The sequence below is a fragment of the Nematostella vectensis genome, chromosome 14, assembly GCF_932526225.1.
Source record: "Nematostella vectensis chromosome 14, jaNemVect1.1, whole genome shotgun sequence".
NCBI lineage: Eukaryota > Metazoa > Cnidaria > Anthozoa > Actiniaria > Edwardsiidae > Nematostella > Nematostella vectensis.
The window spans coordinates 7586524-7602376 of record NC_064047.1 but is presented as its reverse complement, the minus strand read 5'-3'; the positions used below and the strand labels follow the sequence as shown (position 1 = coordinate 7602376).

General features: G+C 40.1%; 1 protein-coding gene across 1 annotated transcript in view; it reads right to left on the bottom strand.

Moving 5' to 3' along the window:
• Positions 1–15853, bottom strand: part of LOC5510299 (glutamate synthase [NADH]) — a 51878-nt gene that overhangs the window by 4839 nt on the left and 31186 nt on the right. Inside the window, exons 39-52 of the mRNA XM_048721290.1 lie at positions 10022–10146; positions 9461–9522; positions 8568–8644; positions 8213–8398; positions 7081–7196; positions 6502–6676; positions 5824–5883; positions 5205–5350; positions 4626–4839; positions 3596–3682; positions 2298–2399; positions 1835–1918; positions 1096–1185; positions 276–435 (exon numbers count right to left, since the gene is read on the bottom strand). Of these exons, the coding sequence (XP_048577247.1) occupies positions 276–435; positions 1096–1185; positions 1835–1918; positions 2298–2399; positions 3596–3682; positions 4626–4839; positions 5205–5350; positions 5824–5883; positions 6502–6676; positions 7081–7196; positions 8213–8398; positions 8568–8644; positions 9461–9522; positions 10022–10146 (1684 nt within the window). The remainder of the gene's footprint in view (positions 1–275; positions 436–1095; positions 1186–1834; positions 1919–2297; positions 2400–3595; positions 3683–4625; positions 4840–5204; positions 5351–5823; positions 5884–6501; positions 6677–7080; positions 7197–8212; positions 8399–8567; positions 8645–9460; positions 9523–10021; positions 10147–15853) is intronic.

Genomic DNA, 15853 nt, shown 5'->3' with positions numbered 1-15853 from the left:
CCAAAAGTAAACAATCGACTCATACATAACAGGGGCAGATCCAGAAGTCCCAGAAAGGGGAGCCGAAGGCAAGGGTTTTTCTCGTGGATTTCCCTATATTTCTTGTTATTTTTAAGCCAGAAAAAGGGGGGGGGGGTCCTGTTCGGCCCACCCCTAGACCCGCCCCTGCATGAATCAGGCAAAATCTCAAGTTTCTATGATCTGCTTCTGTGAGCCGTCGTGGTCTCTGTCACGCAAGCGCTCACTAAAGTATTACAGTACCGTGAAAGCCTTACCGGGTATTGGCAGATCCCTGGGCCAGGTTGAGCCCACGGCCATCAGGACAGCGTCATTATCGGCCATCAGCTGATTGGCTGTGACGTCACGGCCCACTTCAGATTTCGTGACAAACGTGATGCCTTCTTGCTCCATCAGATTTAATCGCCGCTGCACGATCTGTCAATGAGCAGCCACTCAGAACTTCGCCTCAAAGGCAGCAATTAGGTAAACAATTTTAAAGAACCCTGAACCCGCACATTTTTTCTTACTAAAAAAACCCTGATTAAGGTAGAAATGGAATGAAGGATGAATCAAATTTCACGGTTAATTAAGTGTAACCTTTGTCGTCACCATGGTAATAACGCCAGTGTAAAGCAGAAAAAAAAGCAAATAAAATTGAATTTCTCAAAAGCATAGATACCAAACATCTTTGTAACACCTGCTTATCCTTAATATGCATACAGTGAAACCAGGATTTTACGATAAACGTACAGTACAGTTAACCGTTCTTGATAGAACTTGTTAAATATAGATTACAGTCTTACAAGAGAGTATCTGTAGTAGTCTTACACAGGGTAAAGTTACAATATCATTTTGTAAAAGTGAATTTTTATTATAAAATCGTAAAATCGAGGACCTCTTTGCAGGGATACCTCGATTTTACGATACATTTTCTTTTTCGCTAGGCATATCGTATAATCCAGGTTTCATTTTAATAAATGAAACTGATTTTTTTTCTTTAAATACACTATTTTATTCTAGGTGCCTTGGCAAGTCCTTTATACGCCCGTCCCTGTCGCGCACTGTCCCGCACTGGGCAGCGCTGGTGTACTGTACCTTCTTATCGAGTTTCATGGAGGGAATCCCATACATCAGCAGCCCGCCACAGCGGTCATTCTTCTCGTATACTGTGACCTCATGGCCAGCCTGAAAAAGGCGCAGTAATAAGGCGTAACCTGGATTTGCGGGAACCCTTTGGAATTTGCTATAATGGTCATTTCTCTTGTATACTGTGACCTTATGGCCAGCCTAAAAAGGCGCAATAATTAGACGTAACCTGGATTTACGGGAACCCTTTGGAATTTGTTATAATGGTCATTTCTCTCGTATACTGTGACCTCATGGCCAGCTTGAAAAATTCGCAATAACTAGGCGTAAACTGGATTTACGGGAACCCTTTGGATTGGCAATTGTCAAATGACTGTTTGAGGTCATACGCTGTTTCTAATGATGTTAGAAACAGCGTATGATTTATACATTTTTCTGCATCCAGTAGAAATATAATGAGTGACCATGGATTTTTTTTGCCGTTTGTCAATCGACATTTACCATTTGCGCTGACAACGTTTCTTGAAATAGGTGAAAACTTGGTAAAAAAAATTCAGAGAATTGCCTATCCAGTAAGCTTGTTGTTAAAGGTGTGAATATATTTTTACGTTTAAAACACCAAAATGGTGGATAACTCATACAATCTTAACTTTGCCTCTAATATTTTATTATTAAGCTTCCTGTGTTAAAACACAGGAAGCCCGTCCCAGGTTGAGCCCGTCACAAGCCACACGCCTACTTTGTTTACCTTGTTCAGCTGGACTGCGGCCGAAAGGCCTGCTGGGCCACTTCCGATAATGGCGACTTTTTTACCTGTCCGTGTCATTGGGATCTACAACAAAATAACCAAAAAAAATACCGAAATGAGAGCAATTTTGGAATAAGTCTCCCGCGCAGCCGTTCTTTGTGTCACCACTAACGTTAGTTAAAGCCGCATAGCTGCCAGTTTACTTTCGGAGGGCCGGAGGAAATCTCACCCGACAAAAAAACAATCAACAAAAGAATCTATTACAATCCGCGCTAAATAAAAGGCCATCCGCCTTAATTAAATTATCAGTCACATCCTCGAAGAACCTTCCAATATATACACTGCTTTCAATGATTTTGAAATAATAGTTAAGTTTTCCGTTCATCGGAGATTGTTACGCAATTTACCGTAAGTAAACTGGTGACAATTCGGTGAGTTTATCTGGGAAACCAGTGCGAGTTACCTGTGGTTTGATCCAGCCCTGCTCAAAGGCGTGGTCGATAATCGTGCACTCGATTTTCTTGATGGTCACGGCCTTTGCGTTAATTGCTAGTACGCATGCTCCCTGCAAAGTATCGCACGGTTTGTGAGCCGTGAATTTCAGTACACTGTTATATCGCGTGAAGGTAGAAAGAGCTAAGAGAGGGATCGAACTACTGCTCCTGAGGGCAAGAGTACTTAAGACTCTTTGACACTTACAGGCTGTGACTTGTTTTGCAGAAAATAATCCCAAGCCTTAAGAGCCATGTCACACGTAAACGTAAATGCGTTTTATGTCACACGTAAACGTAAATGCGTTTTATGTCAAACGTAAACGTAAAAGCGTTTTATGTCACACGTAAACGTAAATGCGTTTTATGTCACACGTAAACGTAAATGAGTTTTATATCACACGTAAACGTAAAAGCGTTTTATGTCACACGTAAACGTAAATGCGTTTTATGTTACACGTAAACGTAAATGCGTTTTATGTCACACGTAAACGTAAGTGCGTTTTATGTCACACGTAAACGTAAATGCGTTTTATGTCACACGTAAACGTAAAAGCGTTTTATGTCACACGTAAACGTAAATACGTTTTATGTCACACGTAAACGTAAATTCGTTTTTGTCACACGTAAACGTAAATGCGTTTTATACTTTTCGTGTGACGGAGAGTCCGTGGTGACAAAAGTGATAGACACGATTGCGATTTGCAATTATTTTTTTTAGTAAAAGGAGTGGCAAGACATTTGCAAGAGAAAAAAAAAACCCTTGGTGTGACAGGGCATTTTTTCAGGGATTGACATGTATTCAAAAGACTACAGATGTTAGTTCCAAACAAGTAGCAGTGGAATAAAAAATCATAAAAGTTAAGAAATAAAATAAGGAAATGCTTTCTACAGTAGCCAACAGAGTTTGGAAGTTCACAGGGCAGTCTTCAGTAGCCGAGAGAAAACGGCCGGAATGTCTGTATGTGTGTGTGTGTGTGTAGGGGGGGGGGGGGAGGCATGACGCTTTATACGCTGCAATTAATTAACAATCCAATTTCATTGCTTTACGGCCGTCGTTGTCTATGTTATCGTTGTCGTTGCGGTCCCTATTACCGTTTTTATAACTCTATCAGTTTTGCAACAAGAGTTTAGTATAAAGGAAAAGAAAAAAAAAATAGTGTTTTTGATGTTGATATTTTTCGCGGCGTTTTTTCATGTGCAGGCTTTCTTTTTCTTTATGGAATTTTTAGGCATCCAAGTCTATATATAGTTTATATTAAGGTCGTACCTCACACGGCGCAGGACACACTCTCCCGGTGAATTCTGGGAAGCTGTTGGTTTGCAAGAGTCGTTCGAGAGCTCCTTGCCACTTGTCCTACAGCAAAAAGTGAAGGTATTCAAGAGCGGTAGGAGCAGTGTTTGTTAGGTTAAATTCTGATAATAAAACATTAAATCCCCTCTAATTTGGCTTAAATTTGGCTTGTCTGCGTGTCGCTTTTCGTGTTTGATAAGAAAACAAGGTCAACTTACGTTGCGTAACCCTAGCTACTATGCCCTGGTTCCAGAGCCTCGCTGGCCACTAAATAGAGAGACGTTCGGTCAACCTCGCTGGCCACTAAATAGAGAGACGTTTGGCCAACCTCGCTGGTCACTAAATAGAGAGACGTTCAGCCAACCTCGCTGGCCACTAAATAGAGAAACGTTCAGCCAACCTCGCTGGCCACTAAATAGAGAGACGTTCGGCCAACCTCGCTGGCCACTAAATAGAGAGACGTTTGGCCAACCTCGCTGGCCACTAAATAGAGAGAGGTTTGGCCAACCTCGCTGGCCACTAAATAGAGAGACGTTCGGCCAACCTCGCAGGCCACTAAATAGAGAGACGTTCGGCCAACCTCGCTGGCCACTAAATAGAGAGACGTTTGGCCAACCTCGCTGGCCACTAAATAGAGAGAGGTTTGGCCAACCTCGCTGGCCACTAAATAGAGAGACGTTCGGCCAACCTCGTAGCCGCCATCTTGGATTTTGAGCAACATCAAAATCCAAGATGGCGGCTACAAATAGTTTACTTTCTAAAGAACCTTTAGTCAGACACTCCATAATTTCTGCTTTATCCAATATTAGAAGACAAAACATGTGTACAAAACCTCGAAATATTCATCTAAAAAGTTTGCAACCAAAAATATAAAATAGATTCAAATCAGCCGATGGAAATGGATGGTGTTTACGCTTTGTATTTTGCTAGGATGAAAAAATGCCGCTTACATAGTCGCTTCAAATGTGCCGTTTTAGACTCACAAAGCGTTCTCTAGCGGACCTACCTGAAAGACGAGATCGTTCCACTTCGGGATAATGTTCCCCAGGGGACACCCCGCGTGGGACTGACAGAAGGGCACTCCGCAGTCCATACATCTCGCCGCCTGTACTTTAAGGTTCCTGTCACTCCGCTTGTGGTTATAGATCTCCTTCCAGTCCTTTACCCGCTGCTGGGCTGGTCGATAATGGTTCGTGCTACGTTCGTACTTCACGAAGCCACTACGAACAGTAGGTAGATTATGTACGCATTTTATCATGTATCGTAATGTTATCTCTCGGCAACAATTTCCAACTGCTCAACCGCTTTCTGGCTTACATCATTCAAACTAACGGAATTTCATTTGGTGCTATTTGATCAGCGCCTTGCCTCTTCAAGGATTATGAATGAGTTATACAGAAAAGCTATAGAGGTGAAATGGACATAAAGTAAAGATTTTTAAACGGAAACACTGACATGTTCATCTATAAAAAACAGCAGCAGACTTTGAACATTCCTGGTAAAAGATTTTTTACGCCTACTTATGAAAATTGCTAGATATTCTGTCGTAACTTGTCTTAATAAAAAAAAATAATTTTGCACTAACCGGGTTTTGTCCAGCACACGGTCGATGATCTTTTGCTCCATTTCTGCATCTGGAATGGCTTCCTCGATGTCGACTATTGGACTATCATTTTTGTTGTTTTTTCGCGACGGAGAGCGCTCTTTCTTCTCGCTGTCGCCATTTTTTTTCTTGAGAGAAATAGGGAGATTAAACTATTCATAAGCATTGTGCAATAAACACCCTTCCGTCAATCAAAATAGTTGACGTTAAACAGGCGTTTGTGTTCAATTATTATTATTATTTATTCATTTAAATAGCTTTGTTATCATCATCATCTTCATCAACACCATCAACATTATCAACAACACCATCATCATCATCATCATCAACACCATCATCGTCAACGCCGTCATCATTATCATCAGCATCATCATTATTATTATCAGCTTAGTTATCATCATCATCTTCATCAACACCATCAACATTATCAACAACACCATCATCATCATCATCAACACCATCATCGTCAACGCCGTCATCATTATCATCAGCATCATCATTATTATCATCATCATCATCATTATCATCATCATTATCCTCATCATAAACACCATATCGTCGCCGCAGTTATCATTATCATATAGGTTCTTATAGTTTTTACCTCATCCATTTCTTGCTGTTGAATATTCTCCAGCGCCTTCTTGTACTCCCTTGGCATCACCTGAAACAGACGCAGAATGACCTCAGATACAGTCACGCCCGTACCGCAAGTAACCGCCCTGACAATGTACTCCCAAAGAGTCACCTAAAACACCAGCAAAATGACCTTAGATACGGTCACGCTCAGTTTACCCTATTCCCTCCCATACCGCACGTAACCGCCCTGACAATGTACTCCCAAAGAGTCACCTAAAACACCAGCAAAATGACCTTAGATACGGTCACGCTCAGTTTACCCTATTCCCTCCCATACCGCACGTAACCGCCCTGACAATGTACTCCCAAAGAGTGACTTAAAACACCAATAGAATGACGTTAGAAATGATTACGCTCAGTTTACCCCATTAACCCCCATACCGCACCTAACCGCCCTGGCAATGCACTCCCAAAGAGTGACTGAAAACACCAATAGAATGACGTTAGATATGGCCACACTCAGTTTACCCTATTTCCTCCCATACCGCACCTTACCAACCTGGCAATGTAATCCCACAGAGTGACTTAAAACACCAACAGAACAGGGTAAGTGAAAACGCTTAAAAATGAATGAATCAGAGTTCCCTCTCTTTCCTATGCTCTTAGTAAAACACACGCATGTTTTTCCCCGTTTTTTTAGTACCTTAGTGAAAAGGTTTACTGAGTCGTTCCAGTTCCCTAGAAGAGTCGCAGCAACAGCAGACCCGGTGGACTTCAAGTGATCTTGCAGTAAACTTCGTAAAAGCTCCACGTCATTTCCGGTAACGTATTCTAGATCAACACTGCCGTGATTGCAGAAGGACTTGAACGTTCTCTCCCTGTTCACAATAAATTCATTTTTGGTGAAAGGATATTATCTTAACGATTGTGATGACGATGCGGCGATGATGATGATGATGATGATGATGACGTTGGTGGTAATGATCACTGGATCTTCTTCCAGTTGTATAAAAGAAACCATAAATTAACGATGTTGGTGACGGTGATGATAATGATAAGAATGAAGACTTTATTGTAAACGTGAATTTGCAATAAGATAGTCTAATAGGCATGCAGTTCACGTCGTCGTGAAATTGTCACTTGGGGGAAAGTGTTAAAAATAAGGTTAGATTCTTTTAGGGTTGATGATCTCTGAGTGTTTTTTTAGGGTTTGTGGTACAACATTTTGAGCCCCTCCCCCCTTTTCCTTAGTGATAATTATATTCAAAAACCCAATTCTTACCTGTCCAAGATGAAAGCCATTCCGCCGGACATCCCAGCTGCGAAATTTCGACCACACTCCCCCAGAACCACGACCACGCCCCCGGTCATGTACTCACATCCGTGGTCACCAACACCCTTTAAATGCAAAAAGACAAGGTATCAATGAGAAATGCAACCACAAAGGCATTCCATATCCCTTATCCTCAAATATATCTAACAAAGCAATAAAAGAAAGAATAGTCTGAAAAGACCATATCCCTTATTCCAATAAACATCTTGATCATACAAGGCAATAATAAGAAAGTATAGTCTGAAGAGGTATAAGGTGGTTCCGCCGACAAACCAGTTCGCCGACAAGTTGTTCGCCGACAATAGTGGTTGTTTCGCCGACATAGTGGTTGTTTCGCCGACAAACATGTTCGTTTCGCCGACACGCTTTTATCGTCAAAATAGGAGTCGTTACTTTCTACAGTGAGTATACTGCATTGAAAGCTTGCTTACTATAAACAAAGAAGTGTCTTATATCAAAACGCAAATCAACATCAAACCACCATGAATAACACGATCCCGGACACGACCATCATAATAAAAGCGTGCTATATTCCGCGATTAGATACAGATTATTATATAGGTTATCAGGCAATACCATTTCTCTGTTAGGACTAGTTTACGCCCCATTAAGCCATTTCCCTTCCCCAGGAAAATATAGCATAACATGTTCCCTAAAGTTCATGTGATGCTTCAAATTTAAAGAGGACATCATCGTCTTTTGTTGGGTTCAAAAATATCTAGTGGGAAAAATGGGAAAAAGGAATGTTCCAATCCAACAAATAATCCCTTCCCCCTTTTTGGAGACAAAAAAGAAACAAGCCCCCCCCGGAGGTTCTACGGTTTTCACTAACGTTGGAAATCCACAGTGTCACGTGTCCAGTAAACAGGCACGGGCCCAGTATTGGCGGAGAGGGGGGGGGGGGGGGGGGGGTGCGCAGTCATAGGTATCATATGGAAAAAGCATAGTGTTTGAAGATTCCTTAATAAGAAATGACCCACTCCCCCCCCCCCCTGTGTACGCGCCTGGTAAAGACGAGGGGGTGGGAGGTCTGTGATGTGACTGACATAATCTGCTAGTGCTCCTATGATCCTTTGCTCACCTCGCATACAGCTGTCACGCCAGAGTTCCTTACAGCGAACCGCTCGGCAGAAACACCCCGGATGTATGCCTTCCCGGATGTAGCCCCGTAGAGGCACGTGTTACCCACGATGACGTTCTCCTCTGCTTTGAACTGCGAGCCGTGTTTACGACTGGGGTACACTATGAGTATCCCACCAGAGAGTCCCTAAATAACAAACACGTTGCATATCAATGAATGGCTGTTTTTTTTTAGCCTGGGGCGAGCGCGCGGGAAACCTGTGGTGATCTAAAACATGAGAATCTGGGTCTAAGTTAAAAAAAAAACTTTAAAAAACTTAGTACTTTTGTATCGGAAACGTTGAATAATTCCCTACCTTGCCGACGTAGTCATTAGCGTCTCCTTCTAGTTCGAGCGTGATTCCCTTGGCAACAAACGCGCCAAAACTCTGGCCTATAAATGGGGAAAATCACATATGAACATGTAAAAATCGTGTTACACCATGAATGACCAACGATGTTTTTCAAGTTCCTGAAATGCTGCTTTTAGCGCCAAGCTTTCGATAAGCCCTTGCTTCGAATAAGCGTCTCTTTAGCCGCAAAATATTCAATAAGCGCCCCCTCCCTAAAATAAAATGTAAGAATGACCGACCGCTGGGCTTATAGCAACAATAGTTTACTTGCTATCATTAAAAAACAAAAGAAATGTACTAAACTATCTATTGAGAAGTAGCATTTAACAATTTTCTTACTATTCAATAATTTAGCTTTTATTAGTTCAATATTTGAAAATAAAGACATGGACAGTTATTCATAAAGATCCGAAGTCTGAGCTTTGTAAAAAGGTCCACACTTCGAATTAGCGCCCCTTTCGCGATAAAAAATAAATAATTCCTAAAATAATAATTCCAAATATATTTATATTTTTACATAAAAAAATTACCGCCCAGGAGGCTAAAACAAGCATTAGGTAGTTTTTCATCATTAGTTTTTTATTGTAACGCCAAAATAATGTGATGCTAACAAAATGTAACATAACATTCGTCACAATAATAAAAATCAAATTGCAACAGCATTCGATAACATTTTTCTTTATCTGTATAAAACTATGAGCAGATAATGTATTTTTTGGATCGACTTAATGAACTCGAACCCCCGCTAACCTTAAAGACGCTTTAGTCTCCCTTGAGAGTTTGAGGTAGCAAGGTTGTACGCTGTAGTAAATATCTTGTACAATATCAATTGTTTTCAAACAGTGTGACTCACAAACCTGCGGAACCGTTGACTTTGACATGAATCGAGTCGTCTGGCAAACCGTCTTCACCATATCGCCTGCGCACAAAAGCATAGTTGCATATCAAATAGGCGACTTGCAATAAGAAGTCAAGTGACTTTTTAGTGACAAACTGACGCCAAAATGATTTCTTAAAGGCGCATTGTCACCAGTTTACTTCCGGAGGCCCGACGGAAACCTCAACCGTTAAAAGACAAAAAAAATCTATTAGAATCCGAGATATTTAACAGGCCATCCGCTCTAAATTATCAATCACATCCTCAAAGAAACTTCCAATAGACACACTGCTTTCAATATTTTGAAATATTTTTCGCGTTTCCCCTTCAAAATCATCGGAGATTGTTACGTAATCAACAGTAAGTAAACTAGTGACAATGCGGCTTTAACATGTTTGCGACAAAATTCAATTCGACTGTTTGAATGTATCGCCGGTTATTAGTCAAACAAAGATTCAAGACATATATATTCACGGTTTTTCTCGTTGCGGCGTGAATGGAAAAATTTAAGACATTCAGCGGGGTCTATTTCGCTACTCACTTGGCCACGTGATAGCTAAGTGTAGTGCCCAGGGCCCTGTCGGAGTTGATGATGTCGACTTCGAGGTAAACCCGCGGGACTGTCCCGTTCAGCACACCTTGCGCAGCCGCGATCAGCTCATTGTCCTACCAACAAAACAAAAAATACGGACGTCACTCTCTGCTATGGCGGCGAAACTAAACAACTTATAAAGTGGGCAGGAGTGGTTGGAATAGAAAGTGAGTGAAAATGAAAAACTAGTAAAATACCAAATTCCGATTATAATTGCATTTCCGTGAATATGAATGAAAGGCACCTGTTTCCACTATTTTGCTGCTATTTACTAAGGCTTCGACATTATAGAAAAAAACAACTGAGCTAAAGCTTGATGCAAAGATTGATTATCACTCTAGACAGCCAGAAGCCGAGCTCTGCGATTGATTCGGCGTTTCCTATACTTAAATGTGGACTCGTCTGCATGGCATAGCCGGTTTGCCTCAGTTAAACTTCATCGGCCCGGTCGCAGCTCTAGATCCCACATGGATCTAAGCTGTGGTTTAAAGCACTAAGTTCTAGTCGAAGTCGCCCTGCAGTTTTTTTGCCGATGAAGTTTAACTGAGGCAAACCGGCTATGCCATGCTGTCGTCAGCATGTCAGCAGTCCTAACAAGGACGAAACAGCTGTCCATGGTTGCCGAACTGCACGGGTAATAGACTGTGCTAGCGTCCCGTCTTGGCCCGACTGGTGCCAATGTGTTTATGCTAGTGTGCTTTTAAAGTCCACATTTTTCCTTCTTTGGCGATCGACACTTTAAACTTACTACTGACTTTAAGTGCAACTCAGAGACAGTAGTCTTAAAAGCACTTAAATTCTTCGTTTCGTCCAGTGGAACTTCTGCCCAATTTGAACACCAAGACCATGCGCGGTCCTAGGTCACCACAGGCCACCCGTTCGTCACACCTTCGGGGAGAACCGCCTTCTTTCGGCGATCCTTCCCCCGTGGCGGCTCACGCGTCACGCTCCGGCTGTACTGAATCTAATTGGCTATTTGTATCGACCCAATACATTGGATTCACGATTTTGAATTTTAAACTAACGTTCGTTTTATTAATTTCAAATCGCGAATCTTGAATCTTGAAAAAGGTGCTTTATACGCGACCAAAGAACACGCAAAAAGTAAACATAAACACAACACTAGACTACACACGTCTTTTCAACAAGTTTTTTTATTTTTCACTTATTTTGATTTTCGCCCTATGTTTACCGTAGAATCGATAGGGACATAAAAAGAGTTTAACACGGACATATTGTTCTCTTGTTTTTACTGACGCTGCAAGCAGTCTATGTGTTACCATGTAGTCAATCAAACATCTAGCAGAGACTTGCACGTCTCTTTTGCACCAGAAACCATTTGACTATACCGAGTAAGGAAATCTATTGCACAATGCAGTCGGATTGACAGAACAGAAAAGCCAATCAGCACAGAGATTGGAGTTTTAAAGCTATTAGCACTTTGAAAAAAAGCCCGAGTTTAATTGGAGACAAAATACTATATTTTACCATCTGTTTAATGATTAACCCTACCGACTTTGAAAATCATCGAAGGGTAATTTTACAGTGTGAAATAATAAGACTGTAATAATGAGCTGGTCTTAAATTAATTCATCCCCCCAAGTTTATTTTAAGTCAATATATACTCTGTTTAGAATAGAGGTGTGTGCCTCTAACATTTACACACACCATGGACATGCTGCTTAGTCTATCTTTTACTAGTTAAACCCTTACCTTATCCAAACTTTCCTTTTTTACGTGATACAACCATTGGGAGTTTAAAGGAGGATGGAAAATCATATTTTTCTTTTCATATTTCAAAACAGTTATCCACAAAACGAAACCAACGCATTATAAGGCGGTCACATATGGCACAAATTAAAAGTCAAATCAAACAAAAACATGTCTATTTTTTCAGACGGAATTTGAAAATAAGAAATAAAGTGAAGTGAAAAAGAAGTAAAGAAAAGTCTATGATAAACTTGCCAAAAACTATTGACGGGTCGTTATAACCGGTACCCATCTATTTCAGATACTTTAAATATTCCCGAGTCAAATTAATACAAACCTTTACAAAAAAAATTGCTTTATACGGAAATTGGATAAATCAGATAAATGTGAACGCTAGGGTAAATAAGTATCTTATACGTTTACAATCGAATTGTAAAAATGAAAGGAAAGTTTGCATATGCTTTTTTACATCCTTCGCTATCAATGTTCGAAGTATATCATGATACAGAAAATAATAAATGCCATGCCATATTGGCAATTCCAAAAGTAATATAAATTCCGCATTATTACAAAAAAAAAGAAAAAAAACTAAAGGCTAATACTGCTACTTAATGGGGTATTAACTCCCTACGCAAAAATGTACCAACATTAAAGAATGACCATCTCCCAATCCTTTGTTAATGTTTATCATTGAAAATACAGCGGTTATCGCAAGGGAACTTAAAAAATAACAATCTACGAATGAAGTCTGATAAGTTATAGACGATATTCCAATGACAATATCTCTGTTACTCGCTTGAATTAGCCTGATTTGAATGGATGCTTTGTGTGGCTCCGAATTGAGCGGGAGCTTAAAATGGCGTCGTGATGCGCCTTCTTTAAACAGATAATGATGCTTTCATATGGTGCAAATAACTCACAATGTTTTCTCAAACTTTATTACATTTTTTTATTTACCAAGTTTTACTAATTCCTTGCAAAATTACCAGGCTATTATGTTCGGGCTACGGATTATAAAAAGCAGCTCATTTTTTAGAGCCACACAACCTTACAAGCACGTCAAACAAAGATGTCGCGAGTCGCTCTAGTGATGGTCTTGATGGTAGTATGTTGCGCCGTTGTAGTACATGGCTACGGGGCAATGAACTCTTGTTTCAAAATAATAGACGGGAAGTATGTGCCGATACCTTGTAGTCAGAAGCGAGGCATTAGAATTATAGAGTCCAGGAGTCAAGCGAGGGTAAGTATACCTTAGTGGTCACAAGCGAGGTGTAAGCATCAGAGAGTCCAGGAGTCAAGCGAGGGTAAGTATACCTTAGTGGTCACAAGCGAGGTGTAAGCATCAGAAAGTCCAGGACTTAAGCGAAGATAAGTATACCTTAGTGAAGCGAGGTGTTAGGATAAGAGAATTCAAAACTCAGATCAAGGTAAAATGTGAATACTTTTGTGTACCACTTAGACATGGTTTCTGAGTGGCTCCCATGTGATTGACTATATTCGGCGGATACGGACTGAACCACGCAGTTAACCCATTGACTCTTGCTATTTTTGAGCTGAATTTACAAAAAAAAAACAGACTGAAAACAGAAACCTCCCCCCCATCATTCTGAGTTTTATACAGCCCGTCAAAGTCAAACACGGCTGCACCTAGTCAGCGGTATGCTAGCTTTCCAACAGTGCTTTGCGGCCCCCACTTTTAATCCCTCGTCATTGAGTTGATGAGAGCACAAGTTGATGGTTGATTGTATTTTTCATCAAAAATACAGCTATGAGCATATTGGGAGAGTGTCCTAGAACATCATGAAGTCTATTGGCGCATAATTGAGTGCTGTGCTTATGGATATTTGCAAGCAAAGGTGGATTCATGGTGATTTTGTCTTGTTTGGCTTTGCCTGGATGGGCTCTCCTTAATGTTGTCTTTTCTGAAACTAAATTGATTCCAAATTGATTGTTTACACTGCTATTCTGTAGCTGTATGACCTGGAATTGACTTGTTTGGCTTCAGGGTGAAAAACCATCTGACTTTGGGGAGAGGAGTGTTAACTGGCCCTCCCCTCGTGAATTTTTTCCTGTTTCTCCCAAAATGCTTTGCAATCCGTAATGGCATCCAAGTGGTTTTAAAAGGCCTCAAGGAGTGGACATTATGTTTTGAGGCCATGGAAATAAACCTGGAGGGCCAGAATAAAGGTATCTATTTATGTCTTGAGCTGTGTTTGCTGATCTCTCTCCCTTGTGTGGTATTTTGAGCGTTCTGTTAAGAGGGGCGATTCTGCTTTTCTTTCCTTTTTTCGATTTGAAATTTGTCAAAGAACCTGTGCTATTATTTGGCTAAAGAGTAGTTGCTATCACCTTGGTTGGATACATATCTTCAAGACCATTTATCCTTTAGACTGATGCCTGAGTATCTTCACCTTGTTGTGTTTAGTTTGCATTTATGAATTTTTTGGGTTGTGGGTACTTCCCAAAGCCGGTACAGGCCAGTTGAGGGGTCAATGTATTAACAATCATAAGTGTCGACTAGTATGTAAGCATTGTAACTGAAGATGGTCCCACGGGCCAGCGTCCCAAGCGGTTCTTTTACGTCCCCAATTACAGGTTGATGATTTGCGGTGAGAGAAGGAACCTCCCGCTTATCCGCTTAACGTCCTTCTCTGAGAAGACGAGGTATTCATAGTCCTTAATCTAGAGAACCAGATTTTAACACCTTTTTAAAAAATGAGTTTAACATCGAGCCGATGTAGCTATAGCTGCAGTAAGGAAATCTATTGGACAATACAGGCAAATTGACGGAATCAGAACAGAGATTGGAACTTTAAATTAGTAGTAGTTTGAAAAAAATCTCGAGATTGAATTGGAGACAACACAGTGTTGAATAAATAAGACTGAAATAATGAGCTGGTCTTAAATTAATTCATCCCTCCTATGTTGATTTTAAGACAATATACACCTATTTCAAAATATGTTGTCAGTGTAAATGGTAAATGACAATTGTCAAATGGCAGTTCTGTTATCAAAAAATACAATACTTGTCAAATTTCTACTAAATATGAAGGGATATGTGGAAAATTTATGTGTTCTATTACATCTTTATTCTTACAAATAATTATACCCATAAGCAGTGATTGGTCTTAGAACTGCCAACTACCATTCGCCATTTGCACTGACAACGTTTATTGAAATAGTTTTATACTCTATTTAGAATTTTGGGTGTGTGTATTTACATACCCTATGGGCTAGCTTGCCTTAGTCTATCTTTTACTAGTTAAACCCTTACCTTATCCAAACTTTTCTTTTTTACGCGATACGTGATTGGCAGTTTAGAGGAGAATGGAAATATATATTTTTTTCATATTTCAAAACAGTTATCAACAAAGCGAAACCAACGCATTATACGGAGGTCACATATGGCCAAATCAAGCTACTGTTTTCCCTTGTACAATTGTAAGCAAGCAAATAATTAAAGCAATTTTTAAACGAAGTCTGTGCTTTGCTTTGTAGAGCCCAAAAAATAATTTCTCATTTTAATTAAAAATGTTCATTTTTTTAGACAGGATTTAGAAATAAGCAAGAAAGCGAAGTGAAAAAGAAATAAAGAAGACTCTGATAAACATGCCAAAAACTATTGACGGGTCGTTTAAACGGGTACCCATCTATTACAGATACTGATATAAACCTTTACTAGATTAATCAGATTATTGTGAACGCTAGGATTAATAAGTATTTTATACGTTCACAATCGAGTTGTAAAAATGGAATGGAAAGTGAAAGGCAAGCTATCGATGATCGGAGTATTTTACGAGACAGAAAATAATAAATGCGGTGTCTCGCAGTATCGGCAATTAAAAAAGTAATATTAATTCCGCATTATTACAAAAAAGAAAAAAAAACTAACAACTAATACTGCTACTTAATCGAGTATTAAGCGTGGAAGCAAAAATTTACCAACAGTAAACGGCTAACGATGCTTCCATATGGTGCAAATAACTCACAATGTTTTCTCAGGCTTTATTATATTTTTCTAGTAACAACGTTTTACCAATCGCTTGCAAAATTACCAGGCAATTATGTTGA